This window comes from Scyliorhinus canicula, chromosome 5, assembly GCF_902713615.1.
Source record: "Scyliorhinus canicula chromosome 5, sScyCan1.1, whole genome shotgun sequence".
NCBI classification, from domain to species: Eukaryota; Metazoa; Chordata; class Chondrichthyes; order Carcharhiniformes; family Scyliorhinidae; genus Scyliorhinus; species Scyliorhinus canicula.
The window spans coordinates 101,298,776-101,318,715 of NC_052150.1; the positions used below are offsets into that span (position 1 = coordinate 101,298,776).

Below are 19,940 nucleotides of genomic sequence, written 5' to 3' on the forward strand. Positions count from 1 at the left end.
GTGTCGGAAGCAATGCCAGGGAGAAAGTGTCAGGGGCAACACCATGGTGGAGTATGAGGGGACTGCCAGGGCACTGCGCTCACCCCCCCCCCCCCCCCCCCCCCCAGGGGTTCTACTTACCTTGGTATCCCAGCGGTATCCCCTTGACTAAATCCCATTTTTATAAACTGCTGTAAACCTCGCCAATGTGAAGTGACGTCAGTGAGGTATATCCAGTGACGGAGCTCATGTGATGGGGTGACCCGTTAATACGATTTAAATGCATTATAATATATTTATGTTACGTTGCCGGTGAGGGGCAGGGACCATTGGGAAAAGAGATCTCTTTGCACCTGCGTCGTTGTTTGCGCTTGTGGCAGATGCAGGCTCAAAATTCTGCTGAAGTTTTAAAAATCTTGAAGGAGATAAACAGAACTACTGCATAAAATCTGTTTACTGCATGAAAACCTGTTCACGGCAGCTCAAACAGCAGGCAAAAAAATAGTTAATACTTTAGTTAGTTCGAAATAAGAAGGTAATCAAAGCAAAACGATTTTACATTCAGGATAATGGAGTTGTGGAATACATTAACAGCAATGGTCATTCAAGCTTCTAATATAAAATAATTCGATATACTTCTGGTGAAAGGGTGGCTTGAGAGATAAGGTAGGAAAGTAAATATGCAGGGGTAAGACCAATTAACCAAAAGTGATGGCCATTCGAAACAAGATAGTCTTTTTTCTGTTAAATAACAATAATATTTTGTTATTTATTGTCTGAACATACATTGTTCCATTTCCCAATTTCCCCAATGAATTTCTATGGCCAGTGTGGTGAATGTGATTCACACTATATATCACTCCATGTATATACGTTCGTTATCTACCCATTGTAAGATCAATGCTATATATATATATATATATATATATATAGGGCAGCACGGTAGCATGGTGGTTAGCATAAATGCTTCACAGCTCCAGGGTCCCAGGTTCGATTCCCGGCTGGGTCACTGTCTGTGCGGAGTCTGCACGTCCTCCCCGTGTGTGCGTGGGTTTCCTCCGGGTGCTCCGGTTTCCTCCCACAGTCCAAAGATGTGTGGGATAGGTGGATTGGCCATGCTAAATTGCCCGTAGTGTCCTAAAAAAAAGTAAGGTTAAGGGGGGGTTGTTGGGTTACGGGTATAGGGTGGATACGTGGGTTTGAGTAGGGTGATCATTGCGCGGCACAACATCGAGGGCCGAAGGGCCTGTTCTGTGCTGTACTGTTCTATGTTCTATATAGTTGCCAATATAACTCCGTGTATATATGTTCACTATCCACCATTGTAAGTGCAGTTGCACTATCCGACCACCAGGGGGAGTCGCTCTGGAAGTACACGAGAGTTTGTACTGGGCTTCTCCCTTGGCTCCACCCAGGACTCCTCCTCCTGGGACCGATGTATAAAGATCAGTGCCTTAGAGCCAGCCTGCAGTCCATCTGGAGTTCAACGACGAATAGGCTGGCTCTGTTGTAAGTGTATTAAAGCCTCTGTTCAGATCCAACTACACGTGCTCGCTGAATTGATGGTTCCATCAGCCAGCAAGGCCATTAATTCTATGACATGAAGACACAACTCTAACCAGCTATTAGAGATATTTATATCATTATGCTAAACTAAGATACAGCCAAGATCTTGGGTGCATTAAAGATACCCATACAAAGCAAGGTCAGCTTTTATGAACAGCCTTGTGTTTTTCCCAACTACCTGTTCTCTCAAGTGTTCTCTTCTTGAAGGTGCTGATAATGGTGCCATCTTTTCTGCGCAATAATGGACTACTCCTCCTCTCTGCCACTTTCTGTTTTAACCTGGAACGCACCTTCAAATTTGGCTCTGAGGCTGTGAAAACACGAGAACATGATTTTCGGGCACACAGTATTAAAATTACATTCATATCACATAAGAAGGTGAGTGAATTTAGCTGCAGGCAGATGGGCTTTGTCCGTGCACTACTTCTTTTGTTTTTCAATTGGAGGGAAAGAAAACAGGAAATGGGTTTGCCAAGCTAATGATGTAATCAATAACTGTCCTTAAAACAAACATACCTAAAGCCACTAAATCTCACAACCAACTGTGAATTGGCTGGGAATATTAGAAAGTATAAAGTGTGTAATAATCCTTGTAACCATTCCTACTAATCACATTCAGGCTTCACCAACAATATAGCACTTCAAATGAAACGAAAATCACTTATTGTCACAAGTAGGCTTCAAATGAAGTTACTGTGAAAAGCCCCTAGTCGCCACATTCCGGCGCCTGTTCAGGGAGGCTGTTACGGGAATTGAACCGTGCTGCTGGCCTGCCTTGGTCTGCTTTCAAAGCCAGCGATTTAGCCCTGTGCTAAACCAGCCCCTTCAGTCACATTCAGTAATTGCTGCTACTTTTTAAATCTTTGGTGTTTTATTGCCTTGAGGAGATTCTCCTCTGTGGGATGGAGTTCCAGCAAGGTGAAAGTTCTGCACAGCCCTCCACATTTATCCGTGACAAATTGCCCTTAGTGTCCAAAAAGATTGGGTGCAGTTACTGTGATAGGGTAAGGTGTGGGTTTGGATAGGTTGCTCTTTCTAACGGCCGGTGCAGTCTCGATGGGACGAATAGCCTTCACCTGCACTGTAAATTCAATGACAAAATAACTCTATGAAAAATCAAGGATATGTTCCTTGACTGTAGCTATAATTACTCAAAATACCCATATGATGAAGGAGCCATGAACAGATATTAACTTTGAAGCTGAGGTGGAATGGGAGGGGTGAGGGCTGTTCTGAAGTCTGGAAGAATAGGTTTCCCTCATATCCTGCCGGTATTAATGGCAAGACTTCATTACCCATTTTGCTTCCGTTTCCCAACCAGCTAGTTGCAGCCTCACTTTAATTATTTAAATGAACAATCCACCACTGGGAATTGGTTAGTTGTCTCTCCCCTCCCCACCGTCCCCACCACACCTCATTCTGCCTTCATCAAAACCAGAAGTGGACAGGTTGAAGGCAGCTTGATACTGGGTTTCAGATTTTTGGCAGGCCCCCGACTTTTTATATGCCTGCTAAATATATTAAAACTGACATTGAGATTCCAGAATTAGAAAAATTCTTCTCCTAATTGCTGGTTGACTCAAACTGGGATGTAGTTCCTCACATGTTGGTCAGCCTCTGGCTTCACTGCCATTACTCATGTGTGGACCTAAACAGTGAATGTTGTTTGGCTAACTGTCATGGAGCATCACAACCTTGGGTAATTCTGTTCCATCCTTAAACATACACATACACAAATCACGCACAAGACACCCCACACACTTTCAGGCAGGGGTTGTTGTGTAGTAATTTGCAAAGTCCTTGCTGATCTTCTCTTCCCTGGCAATAAGCACAGAGAACTTTTAAAGCAAACATAATAACCCTATCTGAGATCATCTCAATGCAGGTTAAAGTGGGGGGGGGGGGGGGGGGGGAAGGATACCTGTTCCTACCATTGGGGGTGGACAGGCCATGGGCGGGATTCTCCCCTAACTGGTGGGGCGGGCCGTACCGGCGCCGAGAAGTGGCGTGAACCACTCCGTCGTCGGGCCACCCGGAAAGTGCAGAATCCTCCGCACCTTCAGGGCTAGGCAGCGCTGGAGGGGTTGGCGCTGCGGCAAACGGTGCCGAAGGGCCTCTGCCGGCCAGCGCGAGTTGGCGCATGCGCCGGAGCGCCAGGGTGTGCTGGCGTCATCCCAGCGCATGCGCAGAGGGGTTCTTCTCCGCGCCGGCCATGGCGGACCGTTACAGGGGCCAGCACGGAGGGACAGATTGCCCCCACGGCACAGGCCCGCCCGCGGATCGGTGGGCCCCAATCATGGGCCAGGCCACCGTGGGGGCAACCCCCGCGCCGCCCCCCCCCCCCACCCCCGAAGACTCCGCAGGCCGTCCGTAGAGCCATGTCCCCACCGGTACGGTACGACTGCCCAAAAACGGGCGGTCGTTTGGCCCATTGCAAGGCGGAGAATTGCTGGGGGGGGGACGCTGCCAATGGCCCCCAACCGGCGCAACGCGATTCCCTCCCCCGCCGAAAAACTGGCTCCAGAGAATCCGTCAGTCGGCGTCGGGGCGGTATTCACGCCCCCTCCCCCCCGCTGATTCTCCGGCCCGGCAGGGTATCAGAGAATCCCGCCCATATGCTCTTGTGCTTTGTCTTGTTGATTTATTGTATTGCTTTACTGTTGTTGTTTCTATCTTTCTATTTTTGTATTTTATAAATTGAAGAAGGTTAATAAAAATATACATTTTTTAAATAAGAAGAAAACCTCTAAAGCCAGAGATCTGAAATAAAAAGCGACATGGGCTGAAATTTCATCAGGCTCATGCTTGTGCCTAAAATAAGCGCTGCATAAGGAATGCGCACCCCAACTAGATGTCCAAAGTCGAGCTACGTTTGGGCTTCTGGCCTCTTCAACATTATTTGGGTGACCTGCCAGAGCCTATGCAGCATCTCCAAAGATAGCTCACCCACTTTAAATGATGAAAGTCGGTCTTCCTGCCTCGCTAGCAACTAACCAGAAGCGTGGCGGGTCAGGGACCCAGAGGCAGATAGAGGGCGAGGTCATTCACAGCTTATCTGCAGTTTTTGGAAATATTGCAGAGCCAGGAGAACAAAACTACCATCACTACACAAGGAATCTGGACAGGTAGTAGGGTTACATGTTCTGATCACATAATCTTTAGGCAGAAATACAAAACCTCACCATGAACCCAGGTTCAAAATAACGGGCGGTTTCTCCAGTCCTCAGATGCGTGTTTCTCGGCGGTGTGTGCTTCATTGGTGCTGATCATGGGGAGGAGGGAGGATCGTGGCAGGTTAGCTTGGAGGAGCCCGGTTGGGTTCGGAGGAAGCATTTCTGCTTCCCCTGGTCCACAAGCAGTGCTGGAAAAGCATGTGCCCGCTATGTCTGGCAGTTCTTGTCTCACTTCCATTACTGCCTATCCTGAGCCCTAGGTTACCCAGGGATCGGCGGCTCTTACATCCACAAGGCTACTTAAATTGGAAACACATTGAAATTTTTCCAGTTACTGATATGGCTATTGAGAACAGGAACACTTAACACCCAACCTTCCCCAGTTAAACTGGAGGTACATGTGTTCCGTGGGTTAAGGTTACTTTCCTCCAATTTACCTAGCTCACGCATTGTCACTCTCCCTGTTTGTCTTGGGAAAATTAATATTTTTCCCTTCTGTGCTGTGCTTATATTGCACTGCAGTAAAATTCAACGAATTACCTTTCACAGCAGCAAAGAGAGTCAGTATAATAGACATTCTGACTATGCCCCCTTCGCCATTTTCAGTATTGCATTTAGTTTGATGTTGAGCTGAACAGAAGTCATGAAATAGGTTGAGGTACAATTCCAGCTTTTCTTCAGCTTACTGCAGTGCCTGAACCAACATCAGCATTTGACTATTTCTTAATAGCCCTTGTCAGCATTCTGTGATACCTTCACCATGACCATTGTAAGAAACATTCCAAATCCAAATGAAGTGTGTGCCATTTTGTTTATTTTTATTTTAAAATTCTTCACCGGTGGGCCAGCTGAAAACTTGGCTTTGTGGTACTGTAAGATTTTAAAATAATATTATGCAATTGCACACATATCTAGCATTGGAAATCTACTCTTCCAGGTATTGTTTTCATTCTCGTGGCTGACAGACAGAGATCAACAAATTAAAACATGTGCTGTTAAAGGAATGAACAAAGAGACCGTGATCATGAAAAAGGAACAACATATCCACAATTCTATTTGAACTAAGTTCCGCATACAGAACAGCCAGGCCCGATTTAATTAAAAATGAAATGGCGGAAATGACCGTTACATTTTCTTCACAGTGTGATGCCATTTTCAGTGTAATCATCTCTACAAAGATGCTCAAAAACTATGTTACTTTTCACCACCAGCTACATTTCCAGTGCAATTTATCAGGTATCCTTCCAAGGCTTTGAAATTCCAAGGACTTTAAAATGGCAAACATTTGCCGAGCAATGTAATCTTCCTCTCTCTATTTTTGGTGAAAATGTTGATATGTGTAAGCAAGAAAACACCCTTTCTCACTCTTCTGTAAACAATTGCAGAGAGAAGAAATCTCCTTAACCTTTTTAAAATTGCATCATTGTTTGAAAAAATATTCCCGTATGGCAGATAAACACCCCTGGAAACTTTTGCATGTGTTTGTTTTTAAGTGGACTGGAGAGATGCAGCCAATAGCAGGGATCATTCAGGATTGAGAGATTACTTACAAGTTAGACCACAATTCCTGAGCAATCCGACCCATTTAATAATAGTCTCAGTGCTTCAGTGTTCTGACAGTGCATTGGTGAAATCTACTGACACACTCAGAAATAAGAGAACTCCCTGCTGTCTCAATGCACCTATGATTGGACCAGAGAAGCAGCAGCACTGGAGCGTAGAGATACATTTTACTCCAGGCTTCAGGAACCTGATGCCACTCTGAAATGTAGGTCTCAGGCCTGTACTTGCGAGCAGCGGGACCACATCAGCATGTTTACTGCAAGCAGCCTCCCAATTGATAGTGCAAGCCCAAGCAAAGGGCCAGCAGCAGTGAAGTCTCAGCAGTGCCGCCAGAAGAGGGGGCTGCTACTGAAATGAAAATTGAAAATCGCTTATTGTCACGAGTAGGCTTCAATGAAGTTACTGTGAAAAGCCCCTAGTCGCCACATTCCGGCGCCTGTCCGGGGAGGCTGGTACAGGAATCGAACCGTGCTGCTGGCCTGCTTTAAAAGCCAGCGGTTTAGCCTGGTGAGCTAAACCAGCCCCGAGGAATGTAGAAGACCCAAAGGGTGCTTCATAATGAAGGAGCCATCAGATGGTTAAGCAAAATTCAGGATAGGCCAAGGGTGCTCGACCATACAAATTGGAGAGGAAGCCTCTCCGAGGGGCTCGTTGGGTCAGTGGGGGCTCCTTATCCTGCCTGCAGTCCCCTCTGTGGCCCATGTACTTGCTACCTCCTTTGTCTCCCCAGACTACATAGTAGGCTGCCTTTCCTCATGACCACTACTGACAAAATTTCAGTGACCTCCTAAAATAGCTCCTAATTGGAAACTTAATTATGTAAATCAACCATCCACCATCCTAGAGACGGAAGCCATTCCACCTTGAAGTCCTCCACTAGGAAACTTCCTCGGCAGCAGGAATGTTGACAGGGCATTACCGGCACTAACATTGGCACTCAACTCCTTGCCTCCACCTTCTTTCTTACCACCCAGAGACTGAGCCCACTGAGTTGAAAAGGTCCCAAGTTCAATTACGCATTGGTGCTGGATTGGCCATAATTGAAGCCTGTTCACCTGAACTCAAGGACTGAGGGTAGATCAGCTCAAGTCCCCACTCACAACCGCAATCTAGTGATATCTACTGGGAAGTGTGCATTTTGAGTGAGGACAAGACTGTTCTTGATGTTGTCCCTGATTGAATAGTCTGTTGACACTAACTGTTTAGCCTGACACATGAAGTATTCTGACTGAGTGAGAAACTTATGGATTGGTGGTATCTGTTGGCCTGTACATCATAAAGAACCTTCTGGGGAATGGAAGAAAAAGAAAGATATTGAAAATCCTGTATTCAGGAGTATGGGGAAAATGTGTGGGAGTGGGATTAATTGGACAGTTTTCTCAAAGAGCCAACACAAGTCTATGGTGGGCCAAATAATCACCTTCTTGCTGCAATATTTTAAGAAATTTAAAAAACAAATGAAAATGGAATTCATCATCTGGGTGTCTTAAGGACTGTCATTAGTCAAAAATAAAAGTCCTACTTGAGCCCCCTCCACAATCAAGAAATAGAAAAATGTGAGGGAACAAATTGGCATTCTGTTCAGGGTCATTTTATTTATTAGGTCCCTGTACCGCTAAGCAGTAAAGAGATTTCCATTTGAGCAGTTGGCTAATGCAATGCAAATCCTCTGGGTTTGGTGAGAGCACTTCAGGGCAGGCTGAAAGAAGCTGGAATTACACACAAACCTATTTCACGCACAGCTGCATAAATGAGTTTCTATTTTTGGCCACAGATTCATCCCTTGTTGCAATTCAGATCAATCACATAAACAGAACGCTTCCTGTCAAGCTCTCTGCAACACTCTGCTCACACAAGAGCGAAGATTTAACAGCAGTAATAATAAGAATTCATCACCACATTCCACCATTGCAATTGTCTGTGGGAAAAACATAGGGGCTACTCTACTTGAAAGTAAAAATAATATTCCACAAGAACTTTCCTGTGAAAGAAGGAAAAATAGACCGAGATCAATGAATTTCCTACTTACAATATGCTTTAATAATTCCAGTGAGAGGAATGTATGAAACATAGCACATTAAGACTACACTCAGGCTTAATTGAAGTGAAGCAATTGCAGACAGTCAAAGCAGCCTTTGGTCTTGCGGAGCTGCAGCATGAATTCACCAGAAAAATCATTTTTAGCAATTAATGAATGTGCAAGTTTCAAAAGGCATTCAGTCCTAAAAAAGGCCAATCTGCTCTGCTTAATTTCAATGACGTGCGCCACTGGCAAAACACTTGCTTTGACTGTTTCTTTTATCTTTTAAACAAAAGACACATAAAAGTGTTCCCTTACAGTTGCTGGCCTTTCAGTCCCAGTTACCGGTTTTGAATAAGGTCTGAGGCAAGACTTTGCCGCATACAGCCTCAAAGTACAATCCTTTGCATTACTGAAAACAACGGAGTGCCCCGGGCTTAAAGAGTTAAATTGTGAAGACAGGTTGAATAGATTAAGCTTTTATACCCCAGTGTATAGGTGATTAAGGGATGGTCGAATTAAAGTGTTAAGATGATAAAAGTTGACAGGCCAGAGTAAAACTATTTCCTCTGGTGGGGGAATGCAGGACAAGAGAGCAAATCTTAAAATTGGAACAACACTGTTCAGGAATGACACAAAGGGTATTGCAAATCTGGAACTGTGGGCTGAAATTTCATTTCCTGACTTAGAGCAAGCCAGGGTGGAAAGGGCCAAAGTGGAGGCACACCAAAGGTTGCAATTTAGAACTTCCCCAATGATTATCCAATTCCAATTCACTTTGTGCACCTCGTGGGGCAGTAAGGCAGACTATTGTCTGTTTTCATACGCAGGTATTCCTGGAACAGGCCGCTCGTCTGTTGTCAATGATTATCACTGCCCACCATTTTTGGTAGGTTGGGAATCACTGAGGGGCGCAACCTGATGCTCATTTAAAGTTATGTTGAGTTTGCAATTTAGATCCCTGTTAGAAATTTAAATTCCCTGCCTTTTATACTTGCACGTTGGCAGGTGGGTTCCTGAAGGCTGTGGGAGCACCACCAGTAAGTCAACACTGGGGGAAGCCCACTGAGGATTTGGGAAGCTTTTGACAGGTAAGTGACTTGATTCTCCATTTCTGAGACTTAAGTGTTGACGCCAGGCAGGATTCGTGGACCGATTCAGTGACCATGGAGGGGCCAGCACCGGTGCCAAGTGGCTCACAATTGATTCCATTGAGAAATGGTGTGGGATTCATCGGGTCTGTGATTGACACTCAGGAGGCTGACAAGCTTCAGCTGCATATATACACTCTACTCCCCACATGCTCATCCCAGCCAACAGGTGGCACTGGTTGCACTGGAGCACGTCCATCCCTCTGATGGGTCAGTTGGGTGCCTTGCAGGGAGACCCATACGACCTGTGGCCCTAAGTTCACAGAAGACAGTCAGCAGCATGCGCAGCTGCATGGTTACTTTGCCAGCCGTGGCAATGGTGTTCTGTGTCCATCCACCCGACCCACAGCCCCCTCCTGGCCACCACCTGCTACTCCCTCTGACCCTGGTAGAAGCCCATCCCTCACTAGCGGCAGGACTGTCAGCAAACTATGGCGATGATGGACACTTTCCATACCACCTCTCTCTCCCTCAGCAGCCGTGGCGCTTGTTTCACGATTTTTAAAAGTGAACCTCGCCATTGGGAATTCACCCCAGCGGAGGCGGAGAATCGCGGAGGCCCCGGTGAATTCCAAGTCGGGCCGACTAATGATATGCCAAAGGTATTTACTGTATGTGCATTCCGGAATGCCGACGTCACTGTCAAGGCGACGGAGAATTGCGATTTGGTGTGAAACCGGCATCCGCAACAATTTCAGTGTTGGAACCGATTCTCCACCCAACCACATTTCCCGATTCCTGCGTCAAACAATGGAGACTCCCACCCAAGGTTAAAAGCTGCTGCCAATGCCTCCACATATCCCCCATGCCCCCTCATATTTCATCCATACCCTTATGGTCCATCCATAGCCCTTTCCTTACCATGCCCCCAGGCATCCTGCATTCCCACACTCCCGGTATCAACCAAAATCAACATCAGTCAGCAATTGGCAAGCCCAAAATGCTGTAGCCACAGAAACAATTCAAACTGATGACCAGACATCTGGAGGCTGAATTCTCCGCCATTGGGATTCTCCATTTTGAGGGCAGCACGGAGGATTTCCCGACGGCGTGAGGCTGCCCCACAATGGGACTATTGACCAGCCGGCGAAACGGAGAATCCCGACAGCGTGCCGCACTGGAAATCTGGAGCTGGTGCGGCGGGTCGGAAAAACCTGCCCTTGTTCTTTGTAGATATAGTTTCCACACTGTGATCTTCTCTGTTTTCTTTGTAAGAATGGCTTGGATGTGCAGTGTTGAACAAAGAACATCAAGCCATGTTAATTAACAAAGCTGATTTATTAACATTATTTTGAACTACTTTTGAACATATTCCTAAGTACAAAGATTGATGAAATAAACTATGCTATAACTATATCTACGGAATTCTCAAATATGCGACTACTCCCTCACGCCTAAACACCTTCTCCCCGAATTAAGGGTTGTCACGTGATCTTATGTGACTGCTCTTGAGCACCATCTGGTGGTTAGATGTATTTACATGAAATTGTTAACCCTTCATCTCCCATACAATATCCAAATTGTTACACACGTTTCCTCTTTATGGATTCTTCGTTGTGGTTCAAGAATGGCTAATGGGCTTAGCTCAGCAGTGATCTGTGAACACAGATTGTAATGGAGTGCTAGTCCTGTTTTGTTTACATCCTTGTTGTCTTGTAATAAGTTGTTTCTTCTTTGATGTGGGTTTTCAAGCACTTCTAAGACTAACCACTGCAGACCTGTCAATGATTTACTGGGTCAGTATAAACTGGATACTGGGAGAGTGGGTGGGGAGGATGACTGACGGGCATGGGGTGGGTAATATAAGGTGTATGGAATTGACATGGGGTAAAGGAAGGGGTATGCAAGGGGTATGAGGATGGAGGAGGCATGGGAGTATAGAACGGTATGAGGGGGAATGACGGGGGCATGGGGGACACAAAGGGGCATGCATATAACACAAGGAATATGCGGGGACATGGGGGTAGATAGGGTGTTGAGGTGATGAAGGCTACAGAGCCTACAACCATGTACAGGACAAGGCCTTCTGACCAATTCGCCTCACCACCTCACTCTGTCATTGCTGCCTTGTCCTCCCATGTTTCACAGAAATTAAAGTACTGTGGAAGTGGTCGGGGTCAAAAAGACAGGAAATGGCGCAACTTGCCGTCCCCAAGACTGAGGGGAAGATCCAGTCCCGTCTCTCCCAAAGGCTGGTGAGGCTAGATCAATGAAAATTTCAAAACTGAGGGTTGGAAGGTTTTCTTTCGGCAAGGGATTTAGAGGGTTACTGAATTGAATTAAGTAAATTGAATTAAAGTACAGATCAGCCATGATCTAAGTGAATGACGGAATAGACTCAAGGGGCTGACTGGCTTACTCCCGTCCTTATCTTCCTGGTGCAGTTATTTTGATTTTGTTTCTAATGAGCCCTACCCAATCTCTTCAAACCAGAGCAGACCAGAGATAATAATAAGGGGAATCAAACCAATAATCCACATTTTCTTTATCATGTTTGTCGTGCAAGTTCTAGTCTTTTAATAAGAAGTCTCAGTTTCCAAACCAGATAGATTACAACTAAAATGTACATTTCCATGGATCTCAAACCGTTCCGATTTCTGGAAACCTTTAATGAAATGCTGCTCGGCCTCTTGCCTATACAGAAACAAAACTTTGTTATCATACCCACCACTCTGTCTCCAACACCCCCATTTTTTTGTTGGATACTCCTTTGGCTACTGGAGTTGTTTTCAAATCGAGTGCAGGTTGATAGGATGAAGTATCTCCTCCGCAATTGCAAGTATCCTTTATGAAGTTCCTTTGGGAACTTCCAACTCAGTTCTTCGTGGGGAAAAGGCCCTAAGCACAAAATTGCCCCTAATTTTGGCAAACAGTTGTACAAAACTGTACAACAATTTCAGCCTCAGCAACTCATCACTTTATAAGCCCCTACTGGAAGTGACCAGAACAAGTCAGCTCCTATTGCTGCTATCCCTCATACTTTATTTTCTTCCCTAGCTTTCCTGAATGTTTTTTATCAAGAATATTCAGGCCTGAACATCTTTATCCAATAATACTTTATATCCAGTCCAACTCTTTTTGGAACCAGGGGCTGGATTCTCCAATAATGGGGCTATGTCCCCACGCCAGCGTACAAACGCTGGCATTTCACTCTGAACTTTCCTTAATAAAGTCCTGAGTGACTCTCCCATCTGCAGGGGGCTGGCTGCACCCCGGAGTGCTCCTCGCAGCTCTGGCCGCGGATACGTGGCACCGCACTTCCGATCAGGAGTCCCCGCATGCGCATGGCGGCGGCCCCTTGCGACATGACAGACTCGCACCACTGACCGTGATGGAAAAAGTAGGTCCCCCAAAGATCGCGTGCGCCATGGATCGGTGCCGCCCGATAGCTTGCCTGACCGCGTGCACCCTCCTGGTGATCAATACTGCCGCCCACCACCAGGGCGGCCGTGGACCGAGTCCGCAGCCGCCACCCGACGTATCTGATGGCCGATAGGTGGTTAGAAACATGCCGTCGGGAACTTGACTAGTTGGGTGCGGAGAATCATGGGTAGGGCCTCTGTCAATGGCCCCCTACCCGTGCCATGTACTTCATGCGCGCGCGATTCTTGGGCAATTCTCCGGGGTCCGGAGAATTGCGGGAGTGGCGCTGGTCCGAAGTTCCGGGTTGACGCCCATTAGCCGCCCCCCTCTCCGAACGTGATTTTGGCACGGAGGCTCGGAGAATCCAGCCTGAGGTCTCTGTTATCACCACAGCAACCTTATTTTCATTTTTAATTTAATAATCTTTATTGTTACAAGCAGGTTTACATTAGCACTGCAATGAAGTTACTGTGAAAAGTCCTGAGTCGCCACACTCCGGCGCCTGTTTGGGTACACAGAAGGAGAATTCAGAATGTCCAAATGACCTAACAGCACATCTTTTAGGACCTGTGGGAGGAAACCAGAACACCCAGAGGAAACCCACGCAGACACAGGGAGAATTTGCAGCCCTATACACACAGTGAATCAAGCCGGAAATCGAACCTGGGACCCTGGCGCTGTGAAATACCAGTGCTGTACTATCATACGATCTGTTTTTACCATGCTTTCTGCATTTACAGATGTTCACTGTAAATCAAATGGCACCATCTAATTACTTTATTAGTTATTATTCAAACGCTTTCCACGTCTCCCAATTCTTTGTGCACCTTGATTCTCCTTTCTAATGCTATATCACGGTTCTCATCCTGTTCCAAGTAGGTTTGGACCCTGCCCAACAGCAAACCTTCAGGTGAGAACATTGGTCCCAGCTCTATTCAGGTGCAACACATGGAGACTAAATAGTTCCTCCCATCCACCCCGCTGCCAGAACTGATCCCAATGACCTAGAAACCTAAAGCCTTCCCTCCTGCAGTCTCTCCAGTCACATATTCATCTGATCTCTCCTTCTTTGAGATCCGCTTTTGCTAGTCTCCTTGCTAGGTCCCTGAAATCTGTCTGCAGGATCTCATCCCTCTTTCTACCTACATCATTGATACCTATATGGACCATGTGCTCTGTCTTTTCACCCTCCTGATAAACAGTAAAGAGGAAGATGACAAACCAGTCCATTAAGGGCTTCTGCTGCACTCGAGTCCGTGCCCATTCTTCTTCATCTTATTCTATGAGCAGAACCCACCATTATTTTCTCTTTCATATGCATACGGACATCCCCTTAAATGACTCTATTTGACTCAATTACTCACTGTGGCAGCAAGTGCCATTTAATTATCATTCCCTGGTTAAATAAATGTCAGCTGTAGCTCAATTGGTTGACCTCTCGTTTGAGTCGCAAAGTTGCAGTTTCAAATTTCTTTCCGGTAATTAAGCACAAAAATCAAGGCTGACATTTCAGTGCAGCAGTCAGAGAGAGCACATGGTTGGAGGTGGCATCTTTCAAAATGAGAGAATAACCAAGCCCTATCTCAGGTAGGCATAAAGGATCCCTCGGTACTATTTTGAGGATCCCTGATATCCTGGCCAATATTTATCCCTCTATCAACATTGTTTAAACAGGTTTTCTCATTATTAAATTGTTGTTTGTGGGAGCTGTCTGTGTGCAAATTAGCCTCTGTGATTCCTACATTACAATAGTAACGAGGCTTTCAAAAAGTACTTAATTGGCTGTAAATCACGTTGAGATATTTGGTAGGCATGAAATGAGCTTGTAAATGCAAGATTTTATTTTTTGAAGTAAGTTAGTGGTGCTGTTTGATAAGCTTTTATTTACATTCCCACCCACTTACTGGAAGATGAGCTGTTTTCAGAACTGAAGTCTTTTCTTTGACAAAAGCCTCGTCATCTTGTCAATGGCATTGTCCATGAAGTATCAGCTAAGCAGAGTTCCATGAGTGAGATGAAACTGCAAAATACATTGGATTCAGTCTGCAGGGACTGTACACCTCTGCAATCTTCTGCAACAGACAAGAGGCTGGATTCTCCATTCCTGAGACTAAGTGCTGATGCCAGCGGAGCACATGTGGGGCGCGATTCTCCGCAAATCCGGCGTGCCGTGAAGGCTGGCGTGAAACTGCCCGTGTTTCACGCCAGCCTCGGAGCTCCGTCCCGGGACCCGATTCTCCCCCGCGGGCAGGGCTAGTATCGGGGCCGGGGGAATCACGGCGACGTGGAGTTAGCGAACGTCACTAACTCCGCCCGCCAAGAGTCATGGCGGCTGACGCGCACGATGACGTCAGCCGCGCATGCGCGGGTTGGACGGCTCCAACCCGCGCATGCGCGGATGACATCATCACGCAGACGCGTCAAACTCGTGCATACGTGAGCCGTCATGCCCCTCAGCCGCCCCGCGGACTGAACCTGCGGGGCGGCGGAAGAACAAATAGTGTGTGGGTATCGGACCCGCTGCCCGCGATCAGTACCCACCGATCGCAGGCCCATGCCACGCTTGGCACGGCCGTGGTGCGGCCGTGCCAATCAGTGCCATGGTTGTCTGGGACGGGCACTTTGCGGCCGTTTTCACAAACGCTGAAAGCAGGTGTGATCGCGGCCATGAAAACGGCCATAAACTCCGCGGTATTCGGCCCATCGGCCTGCGGAGAATCGCTGTTCGCCGTAAAAAACGGCGAGCAGCGATTCGTGTCGGGGGGCGGCCGGAGGGGGGGGTGAGAATAGCGGGAGGCCGTGAAAATTGTCAGGAAGACCCTCCCGCTATTCTCCGACCCGTCGTGGGCAGCAGAGAATCGCGCCCGTGGTCTTTCACGACCAAAATATCATCATGAAACCCGGTGCTGGTGAGGGGCTAGCACCGGTGCAGACTGAAACTCCCGCCGCCCGTGTTGAAAACGGCCAGAGAATGGCCGGGTCCTGGGCCGTGCATGCGCACGGCTGACAACTTGCAACGATTGCGTCATACAACATGGCGCCGGCCATGCACAAACCCAACCTGCCATCCGCGACCCAACAGCCCACCCCCAGGCCACCAACTGGCCACCCCCCACCAATCCCCCCATCCATAGTAGAAACCCCCCAGGCCAACGGTACGAATCCCGGCTGAGTGTGGCGGCGCAGGAAACAGTCTTCAGCCAGCATGCCGCATTCCCAACCGCAGGGACCACAAGTGGCCCACGCCGTCAGGAATGTGGCCCATTGAGGGCAGAGCATTGCAGGTGGGCTGGCCGATGATGCGCCAACACCATTGAAATGGCACGCGGCGTGCATCACAATGACGGCAGTTTGGAGGGTGCGATCAATGGTGGACCAGCGTCAAACCGGCTTGGGCCCCGATTTTGGTGTGGAAATCCATTATCTGCCCGATCGACGATTACAATTTTGGCGTTAGGCTACGGAGAATCCCGCCTGAGAAGTCTCACTGTGAGAACAGAGTACAGACAGTGTCCTGCATTTATTTAATGGGTACCTTGGGCGGGATTTTCCGACCCCACCCGCCGGGTCAGAGAATCGCCGGGGGGGGGGGGGGGGGGGGGGGGGCATGAATCCCGCCCCCTTCGGCCTCTGAATTCTCTGGCATCGGAGATTTGGCCGGTCGGCGGCGCCCCCCCCCCCCCCCCCCCCCCCCCCCCCGCCATTTCTCCAGCCCGCGATGGGCCGAAGTCCCGCTGCTTCTATGCCGGTCCCGCCGGCATAGATTGAACCATGTCCCTTACGGGCAGGACCTGGCGGCGCGAGTGGGGTCCGGGGTCCTAGGGAGAGCGCGGGCCGATCTGGCCCCGGGGGGTGCCCCCACGGTGGCCTGGCCCGCGATCAGGGCCCACCGATCCGCAGGCGGGCCTGTGCTGTGGGGGCACTGTTTTCCTACGTGTCGGCCGTGTAGGCCTCCGCGATGGCCGACGTGTAGGTGACCCCCCCTGCACATGCGCGTGGATGACGTCAGCAGCCGCTGACACTCCCGCGCATGCGCGGACTCATGCCGAACAGCGGAGTCCCTTCGGCCCCGTCTGGCGTGGCGCTTCCACACCAGCCAGCGGGGCGCCAACCACTCCGGGGCGGGCCTAGCCCCTAAAGGTGCGAGCCTAGCCCCTAAAGGTGCCGATTCGGGGCGGCCCGACGTGGGAGTGGTTCATGCCACTCCGTCCCGCCGGGACCCCCCGCCCCGCCAGGTAGGGGAGAATCCCACCCCTTGTCTTTAAACAGTAAAAACTGATACACTGAAGATAGATGTGTTCAATTCCTCAGTGATGTGCTTCCCTGACTTCACTGTAGAAACACTGGAAAAATGACACCAAAATTGTATTTGCCACTCTTCTCTGAGCTTTCCATGGCTCTTCACCATAATTATGGTCTATAATTTGAAAATGCCTGTTGAAACCCATTCCCATAGTATAGCACGACCACAAACTTTTCACTCGGTGTGTTCAGAATATTTGGACCAGCCTATGCAGATCAACACTACAAATAAGTAAACTATCCTCCTTTCCTCACTCTAGGAATTCTGCCATGCTCTAAACCTTCTACTGAAAGGACAAGTTGGTATTCAACCATCATTCCTGTTATAATCCCAATGAGACCCATGTGGACCACCCGATGGAACATGAGCTCCCTTGCTGAGGGTTGGAGGTCCAACAGTGGGGCTCGTAACTCCCAAAGTTAAAGGCCGACACAAGAGGGAGTCGTCATCTTTGGATGGTTCCGGCTGCTACTTGGAATGTTGCTTAGTTGCTGTATTTCCTAACTGTGAGTAGGAGATAAACTACTTTTGACTTACCTTTCTGGAGCTCCTCATTGACTACAATAATTATTTCATAAGTAGCTGCATTGAGATGTACAAGATCAACTTTTGGAGGCTTTTAGGTTTTCTCCCTACCTCTGCACTAAACAGATCTCATGGAGGAACACCGCTGAATTAGGAGCTAATTTTGTAGGACTTCCCGAGTGCAAACATTCATCATACCATTTTGTTACGCATCAGCACAGTGCTATCATTTTAAGCACTCTTCTAAAATTCTTATCCAGTTAAAAGAGAGAAGTTGTAAGACATTTGAAACTGCAGCAAACAGCCTGTAAGGTACCATTCATGACCGATCCTGAAGGAAGAATAAACAATTCCAGGCTGTAATGGCAACATGGAAAATGGATATCTTAAACTGGAATTATATAGTGATAATTATGTCAACTGTTATTTAGAAAAAAAATCTAAACTCTAGGCTCAGATAAAGATCTCAAGGTTCAGAGTAAATGGAAACAACAGATTACTAACCAAATAAGGGCCAATTGTATTATTGTAAAAGTCAAGAGGTCCCTTAGACAATGCATAATTGTTCATTAAAAAGGTCATAACAGATAAAATCTATGGTCACACTTACTGCCGATGAAGTAAAAAAATGATTTTGCATGATGTAATGGTTGACCGCAAACATTAAAATAATATTACAAACTTCGTTCCTGTCACAATGTTTTTCACACCATATTCGTTTTGTAAACTAACTTGTCGATGCACGTTTTGGGTAAAAACACAAAGAAGAAAGAGCAGAAAAATGGCTCAATCTTTGTACCTAGCAGTGGAATCTGTGTGCAAATATCACAATAATGCTTTGGCGATTTGGAGGAGCGAGTCCTCTGTTCAAGGAAGGTTTCACATGCTTCACTTGACAAAGTTTTGAAGCCTGTGCAACCTGACATTTCCAGCAATCTGTGGATAATGATGACAGAGACTACTAACTGGTTTAGGATATTGTGGGTCCTTTGGAAATGTATATGGCATCAGAGTAAAAATCTGAAGGTGACTGTTCTCGATGTGCATCTATCAGAAGCGATCATGATCTTGGATGAGTTTCTGGATTATTTTTTGCCAATGATAGCAATAAATTTGACTTTATTTATACATCTCAAAAGTTCAAAAAGAATGATCTTTTCGGCTAAATATGAAGAAACACAGATTAACCAAAGTACACAAGACCAAACAGAATATTAAAGTGTCTTAAGGGATACAACTGTAATAAGCTCTGTGGAGAAGGGCTTGGATGCAGAACTGGGAGCAAAATTTGAAAATAGTGCTGGGGTCCTGACATGCTCCTGCCTCCAAGTCATCACTTTTCCCGTCGGCAATGCACCCCTGTCCACGGGTTTCTTGGTGGCGTGGGATGGCTTTAATGGGAGATGCCATTGACAAGTGGTGGGAGTATAGAAACACCCTGCTAGTGAATGGTGCTCCACCGAGAAACACGTGGCTGGGGGACCAGAGAATCCAACCCATTTTCTTGGAGGTAGGACCAGTATGGCAGTAGCCAATTTCAGGAACCAATTGGGGTAAGTTGCTTATGTCAGATGAGCTTTCTGTTGAGATCAGAGTCCAGCAGAGACTAGGAGACAGCTTCCTGGTGGCACAGTAGTTAGCACTGCTGCCTCATAATGCAGGGGACCTGGGTTCAATTCCAGCCTTGGGTGACAACCTGCGTGGAGTTTGTACATTGTCCCCATGTCTCCGTGGGTTTCCTCTGAATGTTCCCGTTCACTCCCAGAGTTCAACGATTTGCAGTTGGATTGGCCATGACAAATTGCACCTTTGTGTCCAAAGGTTAGGTGGGGTTACTGGGGTATGGGATTGGGGAGTGAGCTTACGTAAAGTACTCTTTCAGAGGGTCGGTGCAGACTCGACGGGCTGAATGGCCTCCTTCTGCACTGTAGGGATTGTATGGTCGCAGGCCAGGGCTTATCGACAACTCCTCTAAATCTCCTACACACCCTTCATAGAGCCGGTGCAATGCAAAGGCCACAGCTGCAGCCACATGCAATCCTATAGAGGTGATTGCTTGACAGCTGTGACCACTCTTCATTTTCAAAATGTCAGAAGGGTTCCGAGGTGTTGAGGTGTCTTGTGACCTCCTACCTGCCTCAGCAACCTTCACCTCTCCTGGGGGGTGGCTACCAGCTGTCAAGAGATTGATGCCCACTGATTGGGCCTTCTGCCTTCAGATCCTGCCTGCCAACTTTAATTGGATGGTAAATATGGAGACAGTTCTTAATTTGCCAAGTCCCAAAGATCATGATGCC

General features: G+C 47.4%; 1 protein-coding gene across 1 annotated transcript in view; it reads right to left on the reverse strand.

Annotated features, from left to right (window-relative positions):
• The window catches only part of LOC119966162 (histone deacetylase 9-like), a 1,160,486-nt gene that overhangs the window by 459,929 nt on the left and 680,617 nt on the right, over positions 1-19,940 (reverse strand). Inside the window, exon 9 of the mRNA XM_038797463.1 lies at positions 1,724-1,855. Within this exon, the coding sequence (XP_038653391.1) occupies positions 1,724-1,855 (132 nt within the window). The remainder of the gene's footprint in view (positions 1-1,723; positions 1,856-19,940) is intronic.